This window comes from Oncorhynchus clarkii, chromosome 5, assembly GCF_045791955.1.
Source record: "Oncorhynchus clarkii lewisi isolate Uvic-CL-2024 chromosome 5, UVic_Ocla_1.0, whole genome shotgun sequence".
Lineage (NCBI taxonomy): Eukaryota > Metazoa > Chordata > Actinopteri > Salmoniformes > Salmonidae > Oncorhynchus > Oncorhynchus clarkii.
The window spans coordinates 30,263,752-30,279,651 of NC_092151.1; the positions used below are offsets into that span (position 1 = coordinate 30,263,752).

Below are 15,900 nucleotides of genomic sequence, written 5' to 3' on the forward strand. Positions count from 1 at the left end.
TGTAGCACTTGAATTTGTTGAAGACTTAATAGGCAGGAAACCTCACATGTATGGCAGCTGTCACCATGACAAAAGGTATATTGCTTTATTTATTGTATTAAGGTTTAATCTAAGCATTTCTTCAACAATCTTAGATTTTTCTGGCCTCTCATCTAGTATCTTTACGGCACAAACACGCACACACACACACAAACACACTTCCGCATGCAATCAGGTGGTGATATCAAAAACACCTTTGAAAGGCATATTACTGTGCATTGTGCCAGACTCTAAGTCTGTGGTGAGATAAGGTCTCTATTCTCACAAGGGCCTTAGGGAAGAATGTCTGGATGAACTGCAATGGAAACCGCCATGACGAAATCTTATCACGCGACAACTTGTTGGCAGTAGAGCTAAAGACTTGCATGGAGAATAGTGGCATGGAGAATAGTGGCATGGAGAACAGGAACTAGGCTTATATTGTCCCAAGAATACACATAGACTGTTTACCAACACTGGAGCTCAGTGGATGACTACAGGCTGAAATTAATCAGATGTGTTGTGTCACAACAACCATTTGTGTTCATCTCTGTTTGCAACGATGGTATAGAATTCATCACAATACTTTTTTAGAAACAAAGATATACATTATTCTGATTACCTCTAAACAAAATATAAAGGCCCCAATCTGTTGAAGTCTTGGTCCCGCAATATCATAAGGTGGTTTAGTGAGCTCACAAAAGCTATTTTCAAGCCCCAGGTCTGTCTGGATGGATCCGTGGTCCAGAATAGTGTGACCGAGTATCAGCCCAAACTAGAGGGGCTCCCAGGGCCATAAACCACATATCTATCACCTGAATGTGTGTACACACATACACACAAATGCCTGAACCACTTCCCATCAAGATATCAGTGCTACAGATTGCCTTGAGTGATGTCAGAGTTTCCCCTTTCAACCTCTCTCCCCTCTGTGTCATGACAAAGGTGCTGTTCTTATGTAGGTCCCCCCGGAGTATATTTCACATGCAAGTTATTGTCCCTGGTGGTCCCTGGTGGCCCCCGTGTCTGTTCAGCCTCTCTTGACACTATTTGAAAAGTATCTTTTATTTTCCCTTTACCTCCCTTTTTCCATTATCTACTGCATCCCAATGTTTTTTTTCTCTCCGTACTCTTCCTCCTCTTCCTCCTCCTCTTTCTTTTCCCTCCAAGACTGAGGAGCATTTGGAGATGGGAGGCTGAGAGTGGTGGCTGATCTTGGCAGAGGACATGAAGGAAGCCTGATGTGACCTGCTGCTCTGATATGAGACGCATAGTAAAAATCACCAGAGGTCTCTCCGAGCATCGAGAATAAGCCGTCTGCCTCTCTGTCTCGCTCTGTCATTCTCTCTCTCTCTCCCTCTCTTTTGCTCTGTCGTTCTCATCTTTTGTTTCCCAGCCATCCTTCCCGCCGTTCCAGCCGCTTGCCTCCTCCCGCATGGGTCACGTACATCCGTCAGGCCCGAGCGAGGAATCACAGTGTGTGTATGTTTCTTGCCCTTGTCCCGTCCCGGGCCTGGCTTAGCCTATCACCCCCGGTGTTCTTTTTGTGACAGATTTGGAGGAAGGGGAGAGAGAGAGAGGGCCATGGTGCTTGTTGGCGGCATCACTCATTCTGTCGCTCCCTCTGCTCGCTCATGTGTCCTCCAGGCTCATGTCTCCTACAGCTTTCCTTTTCCAGAGGCTTGAATAATTCAATTAAGACTAAAGGATATTTGAGAATGACCCCGGAGTTGCCTCGAAGCGGGCCAAGGCTGCGGAACACTGTGTAAAACAGAGCGGTAGGTCAGGTCAAACATCCCCTTTGATTGTTGATAATAATCCAGTCAAAACCCAGACCCTCAATCTCCTACACAGCACCGGAGAACATTTGTAGGCCATACCTGCCTTTGTGTGTGTGTGCGTGTGTGTGTGAGTGGGTGTGTTTCCATTCTATCCGGGGCAGGACAGCCAATTGGAACCCCATGTTTTCTCTCCTGCTGTGGGGGAGTAGGAGAGTGACCGGGGCTTTGGGAAGAGAAGGCATGGAACACATTTCATACTGAAAACCACCACGGTAAAAAAGGCTTTCCTGCAGTAAATCTTTTGACACATTTCGAAGGCACGGGCTGTGTGTTCGGTCGGTGTGCTCTGTGCTGTGCATATGTGCGTGCAAGAGTGCATGTGTGTATATCTGCGTCTGAGTGTGTGTCTTTGTCTGCATTGCGCCTCTGTCTATGTGACTGTGTGTGCGTCTGTCTGCGCCTGTGCCTGCAATGAGCCTCCATCTGTGTGCGTGTCCGTGTGCATGTGTCTGCTTCCCTTCAAGTGTGTGTTTTATTGGATGTGAGCAACCCCATTCCCAGCAGTGTCCCGGTCAGAACAGAGCTAAATCCATGCATAAAAAGGCAGCCTGGACCATTCATGTTCAGGGCTCATTTGAATGATTTGTTTTGCCACTTAATAAACGTGACTGCTTCCCTGGCCATTAGTGCCGACACCTCCTAAGTCTGCCGATGGCGGCTGGAAGAGAAGGGGCGAGGAAGGGGAAGGCTCTGGCCTCGTGTGAACCCATCTGTGAGTGCGATGGATGCCACAGCCATTGCAGCGGCTCTGGAACACAGGGCCGCTACAGTGTGTGTGTGTGTGTGTGTGTGTGTGTGTGTGTGTGTGTGTGTGTGTGTGTGTGTGTGTGTGTGTGTGTGTGTGTGTGTGTGTGTGTGTGTGTGTGTGTGTGTGTGTGTGTGTGTGTGTGTGTGTGTGTGTGTGTGTGTGTGTGTGTGTGTGTGTGTGTGTGTGTGTGTGTGTGTGTGTTGTTTTGTTGTCGGGGAGTTGCCCGTAATCAACAGGCAAGGGCTTATGTTTCCCAGAGGGGGATAGACGTAAATGCTAATAATGAGGGAATTGTGTGTGTTTTTGTTTAACTATCCTTGTGGATACCAGAAGTCCTCACAAGGATAGTAAAACAAGGAAAATTCAGACAAGTGGGACACTTTTCCGGTCCACATGAGGAAAAATATAATTTTAGGGTTAGCGGTTAGGGTTACAATTAGGATTAGGGGTTAGGTATAGTTTTAGGTTTGGGGTTAAGGTTAGGCTTAGGGTTCAGGTTAGCATTAATTTTAGGGTTAGGATTTTGGATGGGAATCAATTCTTTGGTCCCACAAGGATAGCAATACAAACTGTGTGTGTGTGTGCATACGCGCCTATGTGCGTGTTCTTTAAACATCTGGCACGGGTATGGATCCTACCGATCCTCGACTTCGGCGATGTCATCTACAAAATGGCTTCCAACACTCTACTCAGCAAACTGGATGCAGTCTATCACAGTGCCATCCGTTTTGTCACTAAAGCACCTTATACCACCCACCACTGCGACTTGTATGTTCTAGTCGGCTGGCCCTCGCTACATATTCGTCGCCAGACCCACTGGCTCCAGGTCATCTACAAGTCCTTGCTAGGTAAAGCTACGCCTTATCTCAGTTCACTGGTCACGATGGCAACACCCATCCGTAGCACTCGCTCCAGCAGGTGTATCTCACTGATCATCCCTAAAGCCAACACCTCATTTGGCCGCCTTTCGTTTCAGTACTCTGCTGCCTGTGACTGGAACGAACTGCAAAAATCGCTGAAGTTGGAGACTTTTATCTCCCTCACCAACTTCAAACATCAGCTATCTGAGCAGCTAACCGATCGCTGCAGCTGTACATAGTTCTATTGGTAAATAGCCCACCCATTTTCACCTACCTCATTCCCATACTGTTTTTATTTATTTACTTTTCTGCTCTTTTGCACACCAATATCTCTACCTGTACATGACCATCTGATCATTTATCACTCCAGTGTTAATCTGCAAAATTGTAAGTATTCGCCTACCTCCTCATGCCTTTTGCACACAATGTATATAGACTCTCCTTTTTTTCTACTGTGTTATTGACTTGTTAATTGTTTACTCCATGTGTAACTCTGTGTTGTCTGTTCACACTGCTATGCTTTATCTTGGCCAGGTCGCAGTTGCAAATGAGAACTTGTTCTCAACTAGCCTACCTGGTTAAATAAAGGTGTTCTCAACTAGCCTACCTGGTTAAATAAAGGTGTTCTCAACTAGCCTACCTGGTTAAATAAAGGTGTTCTCAACTAGCCTACCTGGTTAAATAAAGGTGTTCTCAACTAGCCTACCTGGTTAAATAAAGGTGTTCTCAACTAGCCTACCTGGTTAAATAAAGGTGTTCTCAACTAGCCTACCTGGTTAAATAAAGGTGTTCTCAACTAGCCTACCTGGTTAAATAAAGGTGTTCTCAACTAGCCTACCTGGTTAAATAAAGGTGTTCTCAACTAGCCTACCTGGTTAAATAAAGGTGTTCTCAACTAGCCTACCTGGTTAAATAAAGGTGTTCTCAACTAGCCTACCTGGTTAAATAAAGGTGTTCTCAACTAGCCTACCTGGTTAAATAAAGGTGTTCTCAACTAGCCTATCTGGTTAAATAAAGGTGAAATAAAAAATAAATAAACAATGGAGTAGGTTGTAATACTGTGTTTTTCTGTTAGTGAGTGATCGAGAGCACGTGTGTGCATGCATTCGTGTTTTTGTGAGTATGTATGCTTGTGTGTTTGTTTGAGCGTGTGTGTGTGTATGTGTCCGTGCGTGCGCGCGTGTGTGCGTGCGTGCGTGCGTGTGTGTGTGTGTGTGTGTGTGTGTGTGTGTGTGTGTGTGTGTGTGTGTGAGCTCAGAGGTGTGAGTAATACCAAAGAAATTCAGAAATTAATTGGACTTGATGGTCTATGTGGTTCTATTAACTGGCATTCTATAACATCTTTCCTGTTATTCTGTCTCCTGGAAAATCCTCTCCAAACATGAACCAGCAAATCTCATGATGATAACTGACCATTAAATCAAGCACAATCAAAACCAAGGCCAACCACATGCATACAGTATATCTCCTGATTCCCTTGGCACATTCATTGTAGGGTGTCCAATCAAAAACTCATCTTTTGACCAATGGGTAAAATGATATGTTAGTTGTGTAGATAATCATCTAAGAAAACCAATGGTTCAAACCGCATGTCTCTATCATAATCCGTTCAAAACAAATTAGAGTGTCTACCCTTGTAGGATAGCCAGGATTAGGGTGACTAAATCAACGGAGGCCAGAGAAATAAAGTTGTCAAAAATCTTGAAAATAGCAAGGCGTCAGCTAGGCTGGAAGCTGTGTGAGAATTAAGGCTTACTGTTGAACTCGTCATCTTTCTTCTCAAATCCGGAAGACATAAAACTATATGGAGGTAAGATGGATATCGATTTTGAGACATGATATTTTCATATTTTAGTATACCCTATTCACCCTATTCATATTAATGCCAAGTTCCTGTTATTGTTTTATGAATTCTCACAAAAACAAGCTTTTCTCTGAATAGTCAATGGAGCACAGAGCGTACAGTAAGCTTTTTATTTTCAAAACCTTTGACATTTAATTCAGCTCGTGTCATGCTAATTTTGCTATTTGCAACCCTTGGAAACAACTTGGAAGACGACGACCACAAAATGTAAAATCCTCAAAGGTTTCAGCGAGAAAGCTGCACTGCTTTGTCAACAGAGCCCGGTGCATTATGTTACGAAATCCGACTTTTTGGATACCATGTTAATGATACGTTAGAGAAAGACCCCACTGAACAATTCAGAACATGAAGAATCATATTTGTCTTGGTAAAATATATTTTATAACATGAGGAAGTGAAATGCCATCACCACTGGGCAGAGTGGGTGGACACCCTGTTTATTGTGTCGTAGGCTACAGTGTTGAGATATCCTGCTGGCTCGGACCGCAGAGAGCACACTGATGCGGAGCTATGCAGCTGGATGTTTTTTAACTCCCATCTTGTTTTTGGCCTGCGCGGGCCATATTGTATTACACCCAATGAAAGCGGTGCTGAAGCCCCTCGCCAGATGTTTGTTTGTGTCCAAGTGTCCTCGGTTTGGGGCGGAAGGAGAGGTGTACAGCTGAGTATACTGTGGCCCCGTGGCTGTTCCCTCACCTCTATACCTAAACAGACACAGATGCACAAAAGGCATACATACACAATCACACATACTACACACACACACACACACACACACACACACATACACACACACACACACACACATAAACAGACCCACACACATTCTGCGGTCACAGCGACCAGCACGCCTTGACTTTTTGTTCGAATGTGAACTCACTTTGTCTGTCTTTGTGGAGCGGCTCCATAGATATATCACTTACAGCACAACATAGTAGGAGGGGGAGAGGCAGGAACCCATACAGCCAGTAGGGACAGAGGTGTGGAGAAAGAGTGCGTGAATACTGTGCCATTTTCCTGAATATCCTGCAATAGAAACCTACTGTAACAGTCGTACCCACCCTCACCCTGCTCATTAATCAATCAAATTGATTTATAAAGCGCTTTTAACATCAGTCGATGTCACAAAGTGCTGTACAGTAACCCAGCCTAAAACCCCAACAGCAAGCAATGCAGATATGGAAGCACGGTGGCTAGGAAAAACTCCCTAGAAAGGCCAGAACCTTGGAAGAAACCTAGAGAGGAACAAGGCTCTGAGGGGTGGCCAGTCCTCTTCTGGCTGTGTCTGGTGGAGATTATAACAGAACATGGCCAAGATGTTCAAACGTTCATAGATGACCAGCAGGGTCAGATAATAATAATCACAGTGGTTTTAGAGGGTGCAACAGGACAGCACCTCAGGAGTAAATGTCAGTTGGCTTTTCATAGCCGATCATTCAGAGTTAGAAACAGCAGGTGCAGTAGAGAGAGAGTCCAAAACAGCAGGTCCGGGACAAGGTAGCACATCCAGTGAACAGGTCAGGGTTCCATAGCCGCAGGCAGAACAGTTGAAACTGGAGAAGCAGCATGACCAGGTGGACTGGGGACAGCAAGGAGTCATCAGGCCAGGTAGTCCTGGTGCATGGTGCTAGGGCTCAGGTCCTCCAAGAGAAGAGAGCGAGAAAGAGAGAGAGAATTAGAGGGAGCATACTTAAATTCACACAGGACACCGGATGAGACAGGATAAATATTCCAGATATAACAGACTGACCCTAGCCCCCCAACACATAAACCATTGCAGAATAAATACTGGAGGCTGAGACAGGAGAGGTCGGGAGACACTGTGGCCCTGTCCGACAATACCCCCGGACAGGGCCAAAAAGGCAAGATATAACCCCACCCACTTTGCCAAAGCACAACCCCCACACCACTAGAGGGATATATTCAACCACCAACCTACTACCCTGAGACAAGGCCGAGTATAGCCCAAAAATATCTCCCCCACGGCACAAACCCGAGGGGAGCTCCAACCCGGACAGAAAGATCACATCAGTGACTCAACCCACTCAAGTGACGCATTGAAGAGCACCAGTAAGCCAGTGACTTAGTCCCCGTAATAGGGTTAGAGGCAGAGAATCCCAGTGGAGAGAGGGGTACCGGCCAGGCAGAGACAGCAAGGGCGGTTCGTCGCCCCAGTGCCTCTCCGTTCACCTTCACACCGCTGGGCCAGACTACACTCAATCATAGGACCTGCTGAAGAGATGAGTCTTCAATAAAGACTTAAAGGTCGAGACCGAATCCTAAGGATAGTAAGGAGGCCTGCATCTTGTGACCGTAGCGTACGTGTAGGTATGTACGGCAGGACCAAATCGGAAAGATAGGTAGGAGCAAGCCCATGTAATGCTTTGTATGTTAGCAGTAAAACCTTGAAATCAGCCCTAGCCTTAACAGGAAGCCAGTATAGAGAGGCTATCACTGGAGTAAAATGATCAAATCTTTTGGTTCTAGTCAAGATTCTAGTAGCTGTGTTTAGTACTAACTGGAGTTTATTTAGTGCTTTATCCATGTAGCCAGAAAGTAGAGCTTTGCAGCAGTCTAATCTAGAAGTGACAAAAGCATGGATGAATTTATCTACATCATTATTGGACAGAAAGTTTCTGATTTTTGCAATGTTATGAAGATGGAAAAAATCTGTCCTTGAAACAGTCTTGATATGTTCGTCAAAAGAGAGATCAGGGTCCAAAGTAACGCAGAGGTCCTTCACAGTTTTATTTGAGACGACTGTACAACCATCAAGATTAATTGTCAGATCCAACAGAAGATCTCTTTGTTTCTTTGGACCTAGAACAAGCATCTATGTTTTGTCTGAGTTTAAAAGTAGAACGTTTGCAGCCATCCACTTCCTTATGTCTGAAACACAGGCTTCCACGGACGGCAAATTTGGGGCTTCACCATGTTTCATCGAAATGTACAGCTGTGTATTGTCAGCATAGCAGTAAAAGTTAACATTATGTTTCCGAATGACATCACCAAGAGATAAAATACAGTGCAACAGTATCTCGGACCTGCCTGGTGTGTTCCTTGTTCTTCATGATGCTCTCTGCGCTTTTAACGGACCTCTGAGACTATCACAGTGCAGGTGCATTTATACGGAGACTTGATTACACACAGGTGGATTGTAATTATCATCATTAGTCATTTAGGTCAACATTGGATCATTCAGAGATCCTCACTAAACTTCTGGAGAGAGTTTGCTGCACTGAAAGTAAAGGGGCTGAATAATTTTGCACGCCCAATTTTTCAGTTTTTGATTTGTTAAAAAAGTTTGAAATATCCAATAAATGTCGTTCCACTTTATGATTGTGTCCCACTTGTTGTTGATTCTTCACAAAAAAATACAGTTTTATATCTTTATGTTTGAAGCCTGAAATGTGGCAAAAGGTCGCAAAGTTCAAGGGGGCCGAATACTTTCGCAAGGCACTGTATATAGTGAAAACAATAGTGGACCTAAAACTGAACCTCGAGGAACACCGAAATGTACAGTTGATTTGTCAGAAGACAAACCATCCACAGAGACAAACTGATATCTTTCCGACAGATAAGATCTAAACCAGGCCAGAACTTGTCCATGTAGACCAATTTGGGTTTTCAATCTCTCCAAAAGAAGGTCGTGATCGATGGTATCAAAAGCAGCCCTAAGGTCTAGGAGCACGAGGACAGATGCAGAGCCTTGGTCTGATGCCATTAAAATATAATTTACCACCTTCACGAGTGCAGTCTCAGTGCATTGATCATACAGAGCCTTTATGGACCTCTCTTTGTAGGTTACTGGAATTTGTTCTTATAGGACTGAACTCAAACTGATGCGTAAAACACACATTTTGTCAATGGGACGTGTGTGGAAAATCAAGTTCCACACAGATCTTAAGTTAGGATTCATCCTTAAATGCTCTTGGTTTTTCTAGGGCCAATAGTCTTGGCCACTCAACAATCACTACTCTAGGTCAGTGGGCTGAAGGTCTATTCTCTGTGTATGTTTGTAGAGATGTGGTGTCAGCTTAAGGCTTATTCTCTGTGTGTGTTTGTAGAGATGTGGTGTCAGCTAAAGGCTTATTCCCTGTGTGTGTTTGTAGAGATGTGGTGTCAGCTAAAGGCTTATTCTCTGTGTGTGTTTGTAAAGATGTGGTGTCAGCTTAAGGCTTATTCTCTGTGTGTTTTTGTAGAGATGTGGTGTCAGCTAAAGGCTTATTCTCTGTGTGTGTTTGTAGAGATGTGGTGCCAGCTAAAGGCTTATTCTCTGTGTGTTTTTGTAGAGATGTGGTGTCAGCGGAAGGCTTATTCTCTGTGTGTGTTTGTAGAGATGTGGTGCCAGCTAAAGGCTTATTCTCTGTGTGTGTTTGTAGAGATGTGGTGCCAGCTAAAGGCTTATTCTCTGTGTGTGTTTGTAGAGATATGGTGCCAGCTAAAGGCTTTTTCTCTGTGTGTGTTTGTAGAGATGTGGTGTCAGCTAAAGGCTTATTCTCTGTGTGTGTTTGTAGAGATGTGGCGTCAGCTAAAGGCTTATTCTCTGTGTGTGTTTGTTATCGATGTGGTGTCAGCTAAAGGCTTATTCTCTGTGTGTGTTTGTAGAGATGTGGTGCCAGCTAAAGGTTTATTCTCTGTGTGTGTTTGTAGAGATGTGGTGCCAGCTAAAGGCTTATTCTCTGTGTGTGTTTGTAGAGATGTGGTGTCAGCTAAAGGCTTATTCTCTGTGTGTGTTTGTAGAGATATGGTGCCAGCTAAAGGCTTATTCTCTGTGTGTGTTTGTAGAGATGTGGTGTCAGCTAAAGGCTTATTCTCTGTGTGTGTTTGTAGAGATGTGGTGTCAGCTAAAGGCTTATTCTCTGTGTGTGTTTGTAGAGATGTGGTGCCAGCTAAAGGCTTATTCTCTCTGTGTGTTTGTAGAGATGTGGTGCCAGCTAAAGGCTTATTCTCCCTGTGTGTTTGTAGATGTGGTGCCAGCTAAAGGTTGCTCCCCTGTGTGTGTGTGTGTGTGTGTGTGTGTGTGTGTGTGTGTGTGTGTGTGTGTGTGTGTGTGTGTGTGTGTGTGTGTGTGTGTGTGTGTGTGTGTGTGTGTGTGTGTGTGTGTGTGTGCGTGCGTGCGTGTGTGTGTGCGCGCTTGCATGTGTTTCCGTTTTATCTGTGGCAGGACAGCTAAAGTTTTCATCTGTGTGTGTCTTTAGGGACGTGGTACCAAGCAGTGTGTACACCTACCAGGTCCAAACCATCTCAGCCCGCAGTGAGAGTGAACCCTCCCCACCCCTCACCCACCTGCTTGGGGCACCATACTGTGGAGACGGACGCATCCAGAGGTAACGTGTGTGTGTGTGTGTGTGTTTACATGTCTGCGTGCTTGCGTGTGATTGTTCTCCCAGTAACAATCTCCTGTCTGTCTGTCTGTCTGTCTGTCTGTCTGTCTGTCTGTCTGTCTGTCTGTCTGTCTGTCTCTCTCTCTCTCTCTCTCTCTCTCTCTCTCTCTCTCTCTCTCTCTCTCTCTCTCAGGGCCCAGGGAGAGGAGTGTGATGATATGAACTCCATGAATGGAGACGGCTGCTCCAGCCAGTGTAAGAAGGAGCCCTTCTTCAACTGTGTTGGTACGTCCTCCTCAGCACCATCAACATTTTAACCATTGTAGTTATTTGTCCCTAGTTAACATATTAGTTATACGGTATGTCAATGTCACGGACACACAACCAATCGAATATGAATAACCGTTATTTAACACAGTGGCTGGTTCTATGACTCAAAATGAATAATGTCCACAGCTGACACATTATGCATGCTTCAAAAGCTGATTCATTGGTAAGACACAGAAGAATACAATTTCCATCCCCATTGAGATCTCTATGAGGGCGGAGCTACACAGACACATTTTACTTTCCATTCCAATTTGACGATTTCACTGGTCCCTTGAACTTAGCAAGTTTATTTTGATTGGCCAGCTGTTACGGTAGTTCCTGTGCCTCTTATCGGTAGGAGGACTCTCCAGTGTGTGTGGTTGAGAGGCGTATGAGTTGTGGGGAGATGTGAGTAACATGCTAGTCACACGCTGGCTCTGTGAGTGACAGCGGCGAGGCATTTGCTAGTTTCACATCTGTGTCTGGGACTTGTCCAAAGGGCTTGATGCGTTTCTCATAAGAGCAGATGCCATTGTGTATCATGGTCATGTTGATGTCTCGCTGAGAGTCTGGGAAGGATTGTCCTTTGAAGAGAGAATTAACAACTTCATTCAGTGGATTGGATCCTCTGGCGTTCTCGCCAGTCACTGTTTGGTCAATAGATGGATGATTTCCTGTCCTCCTTCGAGTGATTATTTTTCTCTTCCTCTCCTGTTTTTTCATACAATAAAAAGTCCCATTGTGTCATAGCTGATCTCGCCTCATCGAGTAATGTGTTTGTATGTGCATGCATGCACATGTTTGCATGAGCGCTTGTGTGTGTGTCTCACAACCCTCGTGAGATCGCTGGCCGGCACGGCAGCGTCGTTTTACGTTGACCGCAGCGCTCTGGGATGTGTGTGTGACTGCCTGACATATTCCTAGTTTTTGTGTGGAAATCGGACACTATAATGAAGGGACCTTCTGTCTGTCGGTCTGCCTGTTGAACGAGCGGCTAACACAGAGCATGGTGCAGCCTGACGTGCTCTCAGGCTAGGGAGAAGGGACAGATACTGTATACATACTGTTGCCATAAGGGAATAAATTAAATGTGTATAGGCTGAGGAGGGAAGTTGACTGGGTTCCCTTGTTGAATAGAGTCATGGTACAGCTTCACAGAACAGCTCTCCTTCTCTCTGGCCTCCCCCTCTTTATCTATCTATTCCCAATGTTATTCAGCCTCCTTCTACCTCCTTGTTTTCCTCTGTAACCCTTTCTTTCTTCTCCTCTCTCTTCTGGTTCATCAATTTTATCATTGTTTCCCTCCTGAACTCAATCACCTCTTCTCTCAGTCTCTCAGTCTCTCCTTCTCTTTCTCTCTCTCTCTTTTTCACTCTCAGTTTCTTTCTCTCTCTTCCTCCTACACCTTTTCTCTCTCTGCCTCTCACTCTCCATCCGTTTGGAGTGGCAGGAGTGCATTCTATATGCCCCCTCTGCAGCCCCTCGTTTCAACATCGTCAGAGCAGAGTACAGCACTAAGCGGAGCAGAGCTGGGGAGGGCTGGAATTTCGAGGAGGCCCAGCCAACTTGGCACAGAATGCCGCCTTCCCCTTAACTGGAACCCCGATACTGAGAGCACACGCACAACCCAGCCTCCTCTAGCCCAGCTCCAGCCCCAACTCCAGCCCCAGCCCCAGCTCCAGCCCCAGCTCCAGCCCCAGCTCCAGCCCCAACTCCAGCCCCAGCCCCAACTCCAGCCCCAGCTCCAGCCCCAGCTCCAGCCCCAGCTCCAGCCCCAGCCCCAGCCCCAGCCCCAGCTCCAGCCCCAGCTCCAGCCCCAGCCCCAGCTCCAGCCCCAGCTCCAGCCCCAACTACGGGTGGGATGTCTGGAAAACCCATACTGGTGTATCCTCCTGCCTGGTCTCGCTCTCTCAACTCTCTCTCTCGCCCCCTCCTCTCTCTCTAAATAAAACAGAAACGATCCTAATCTGTCAAGTTCATCAGATAGTGTTACGCTCCTGGAGGCCCTACTCTTTCCCAGCCTTCCCCTGCAGGAGAGGGCACCCCTTGAGTGTTACTTTATTTATGCAGACATCCCATTTCTGTCAACTGAAACGAAAACAATGATGGGAGACAAGCAAGGGAAAGCTGGAACTGCTGAGAGGGCAGAGAGGGCAGACATGTTTACACTCTGTGAGAGGGGAGGGGGAGGAGGTGAGAAGAGAAGGAGGGGAGAGAGATGGATTTTAAAATACTCCCACTGTTGATACATTGTACTCTTAGAGAGAAACTGATGTTATGGTGTGCAGCAATGGAGTTGCATCTTGTGGGATGTGTTTGCCACTCACTGTTGGTCAGTATCTGAGAGAACTGTCTCTGTGTTACCCAAGATGCCTTGTGTGCTTGAGGAAAAATATCCCTTCGATAATGGACTCGTCCACTTACCAGTCCTCAAAGCACACACTCTAACAAATATATATATATTCCATTAAGCAGACGCTTTTATTCAAAGCGACTTCAAGTCATGCATGCATACATTTACGTATGGGTGGCCCAGGGAATCGAACCCACAACCCTGGCAGTGTAAGCACCATGCTCCACTAACTAAGCAACAGAGGACTACACGGTCAAACATTAAACGTGTGATAAATGTACCTGTTTCTCAACTTTGTAAAGTGGGGTTCTTCCTTGTGACACAGCTGGCCTATCAAAAGAGTTTAAAAACACAAACAGATCGAAAGTTCTGAAAAAATGTATAGAGTGTAAAATACCGACCATGCTAAAAGGGCTTATTTAAACAAATAAAAGCTTTTTATCCTAAACAGATAGCATCTCTAGCTTCCTCTATCCCCATGTTGAATGCTCTCTACCAAATAGTTTTCAGACCTCATGAATAAAGCAGGAATAATCGTTGAGGTGTGGTACAGTAGTGAGTGTGGCCTAAACATCCAACACAAGACAAGACAATAAACCAAGACAAGATCAACTATTAGCAAATGCAGTTGATAGCTAAAGTGCAATGGATAAGCTATGATATATATATTGCGTAATCTGGGCCCAGTTCAACAAGTTCATTGACATCAACACTAACAGTTTTGAAACCGTTTTCAAGTTCATTCACATACACACATTAACCTCCACACAATCCAAACGGTTTAAGAGCGAACATTAAGATTGAATCTCTTCACTCTTCTCTCTTCTCTCCCTCCCTCCAGAGGAGCCCAGTATGTGTTACTTCTACGACGGTGACGGAGTGTGTGAGGACTTTGAGCGGGAGACCAGCGTGAGGGACTGTGGCCTGTATACCCCCAGTGGCTTCTTGGACCAGTGGGCCACAGCCGTGCACGTGTCCCACCAGGAGAGTCTCTACTGCCCTGGCGAGGTGGCCGCTGGCTATCCTGCTGTCACTAAGGTACTCCCTTCAAATTATTACCCCTTTTTCATGGTATCCAATTGGTAGTTACAGTCTTGTCCCATCCCGTACGGACTTGGGAGAGGCGTGCGTCCTCTGAAACACAACCCAGCCAAGCCACACTGCTCACCTAATCCGGAAGCTTGCCGCACCAATGTGTTGGAGGAAACACTGTGAACCTGGCAACCATGTCAGTGTGCACTGCACCCAGCCTGCCAAAGGAGTCACTAGTGTGAGATGGGACAAGGACATCCCTCCCAACCAAACGCTCCCCTAACCCAGACAACGCTGGGCCAATTGTGTACCGCCCCATGGGTTTCCCAGTTGCGGCCAGCTGCAACAGAGCCTGGACTTGAACCCAAGATCTCTAGTGGCACAGCTAGCACTGCACTGCAATGCAGTGCCTTAAACTACTGCGCCACTTGGGAGGCCCAGGTACTTCCTTAATGTACATCCTTAATCTACGCCACACCACATTATAGGTAGTGTTCAATAGGGCACTCAACAGAAAACATTTGAAACACTTTGCAGCGAAATTTGGTGTTTGTTATTGGTACTAGTCCAGGTAATCCTCCATTTTCAGCACCAAGTGGTTTTAACAATGACATGGTTTTCCATAAGTGGTTATGACAGACAGATAATGGTAGCCAATGTAATGTGTACATGCCACCTCACATTACCTTGTTGAATATTTTTGGTATTATTTAGCTACTTATGAATGTCTGTATCTGTTACTGTGAGCTGAGTCTATGTTCAGGGGCTTGTAAGGTCACGAAGACAACGGATGTCTACACTTCACCTTGACAGGCCCCCATGATGTCAGCATTTTGTTTGGGAAGTTTATTGCGCTTTCTCATCTCAGAAGTCTCCAGCTTTTCTTTTTTGGGGGGAGGAAACTGAGCCCGAAAAGCTCTTGAAAACGTTATCTGATTCATTTTTGGCCCCGGGGTGTTGTAAAGAGAGAGCTGTCTGTTGTCTGAGGTGAAGTTTATAGCTTTCATTAATGTAATGCTTATGGAGGACAGGAGAAGATATCATTGATTCCACTCAGAGACTCTGGGGCCATTGATCTGTTGCTGTCTTGGGACACAGGGAATCACTGAGTGCCAAAAACACACTACACAGAGAACAACTGCATTAGGTTCTGTCCTATTGAACCTCTCTCTGCTCTACAGGCCGTTACCACAATGTTATTAGATTGGATATAATGATTAACAAAGTGTTATTTAATTGGAGGCTGGCTTATTAAAGGACCCCACAAAAGGGCAACGTAACTCATGTTCTAGAGCGGAAAAGCTTGATCAGGTTCCATCCACCTCAGAAGAATGACGCAGGTTACTTATACATATTAATGAATTGGGGTTGGGAAGGAACGTTGTGGTGATTTCTCCCTTCAAATAGGGCACTGACAAGCGTTCAGTGTAGCTAGCTAGCATGCTAACCTTATCTCGCTAGCTAGCTATCTTGCTAACCTTATCTAGCTAGCTAATGATATCTGTTGTTGCTGTCTTATTTACTTTTTACTACAACATATTAAAAAGA

The 15,900-nt window shown here is 45.6% G+C and overlaps 1 protein-coding gene across 1 annotated transcript in view; it reads left to right on the forward strand.

Annotated features, from left to right (window-relative positions):
• LOC139408644 (pappalysin-1-like) overlaps positions 1-15,900 on the forward strand; it is a 115,346-nt gene that overhangs the window by 37,422 nt on the left and 62,024 nt on the right. The window contains exons 8-10 of the mRNA XM_071152796.1: positions 10,533-10,661; positions 10,852-10,943; positions 14,162-14,358. Of these exons, the coding sequence (XP_071008897.1) occupies positions 10,533-10,661; positions 10,852-10,943; positions 14,162-14,358 (418 nt within the window). The remainder of the gene's footprint in view (positions 1-10,532; positions 10,662-10,851; positions 10,944-14,161; positions 14,359-15,900) is intronic.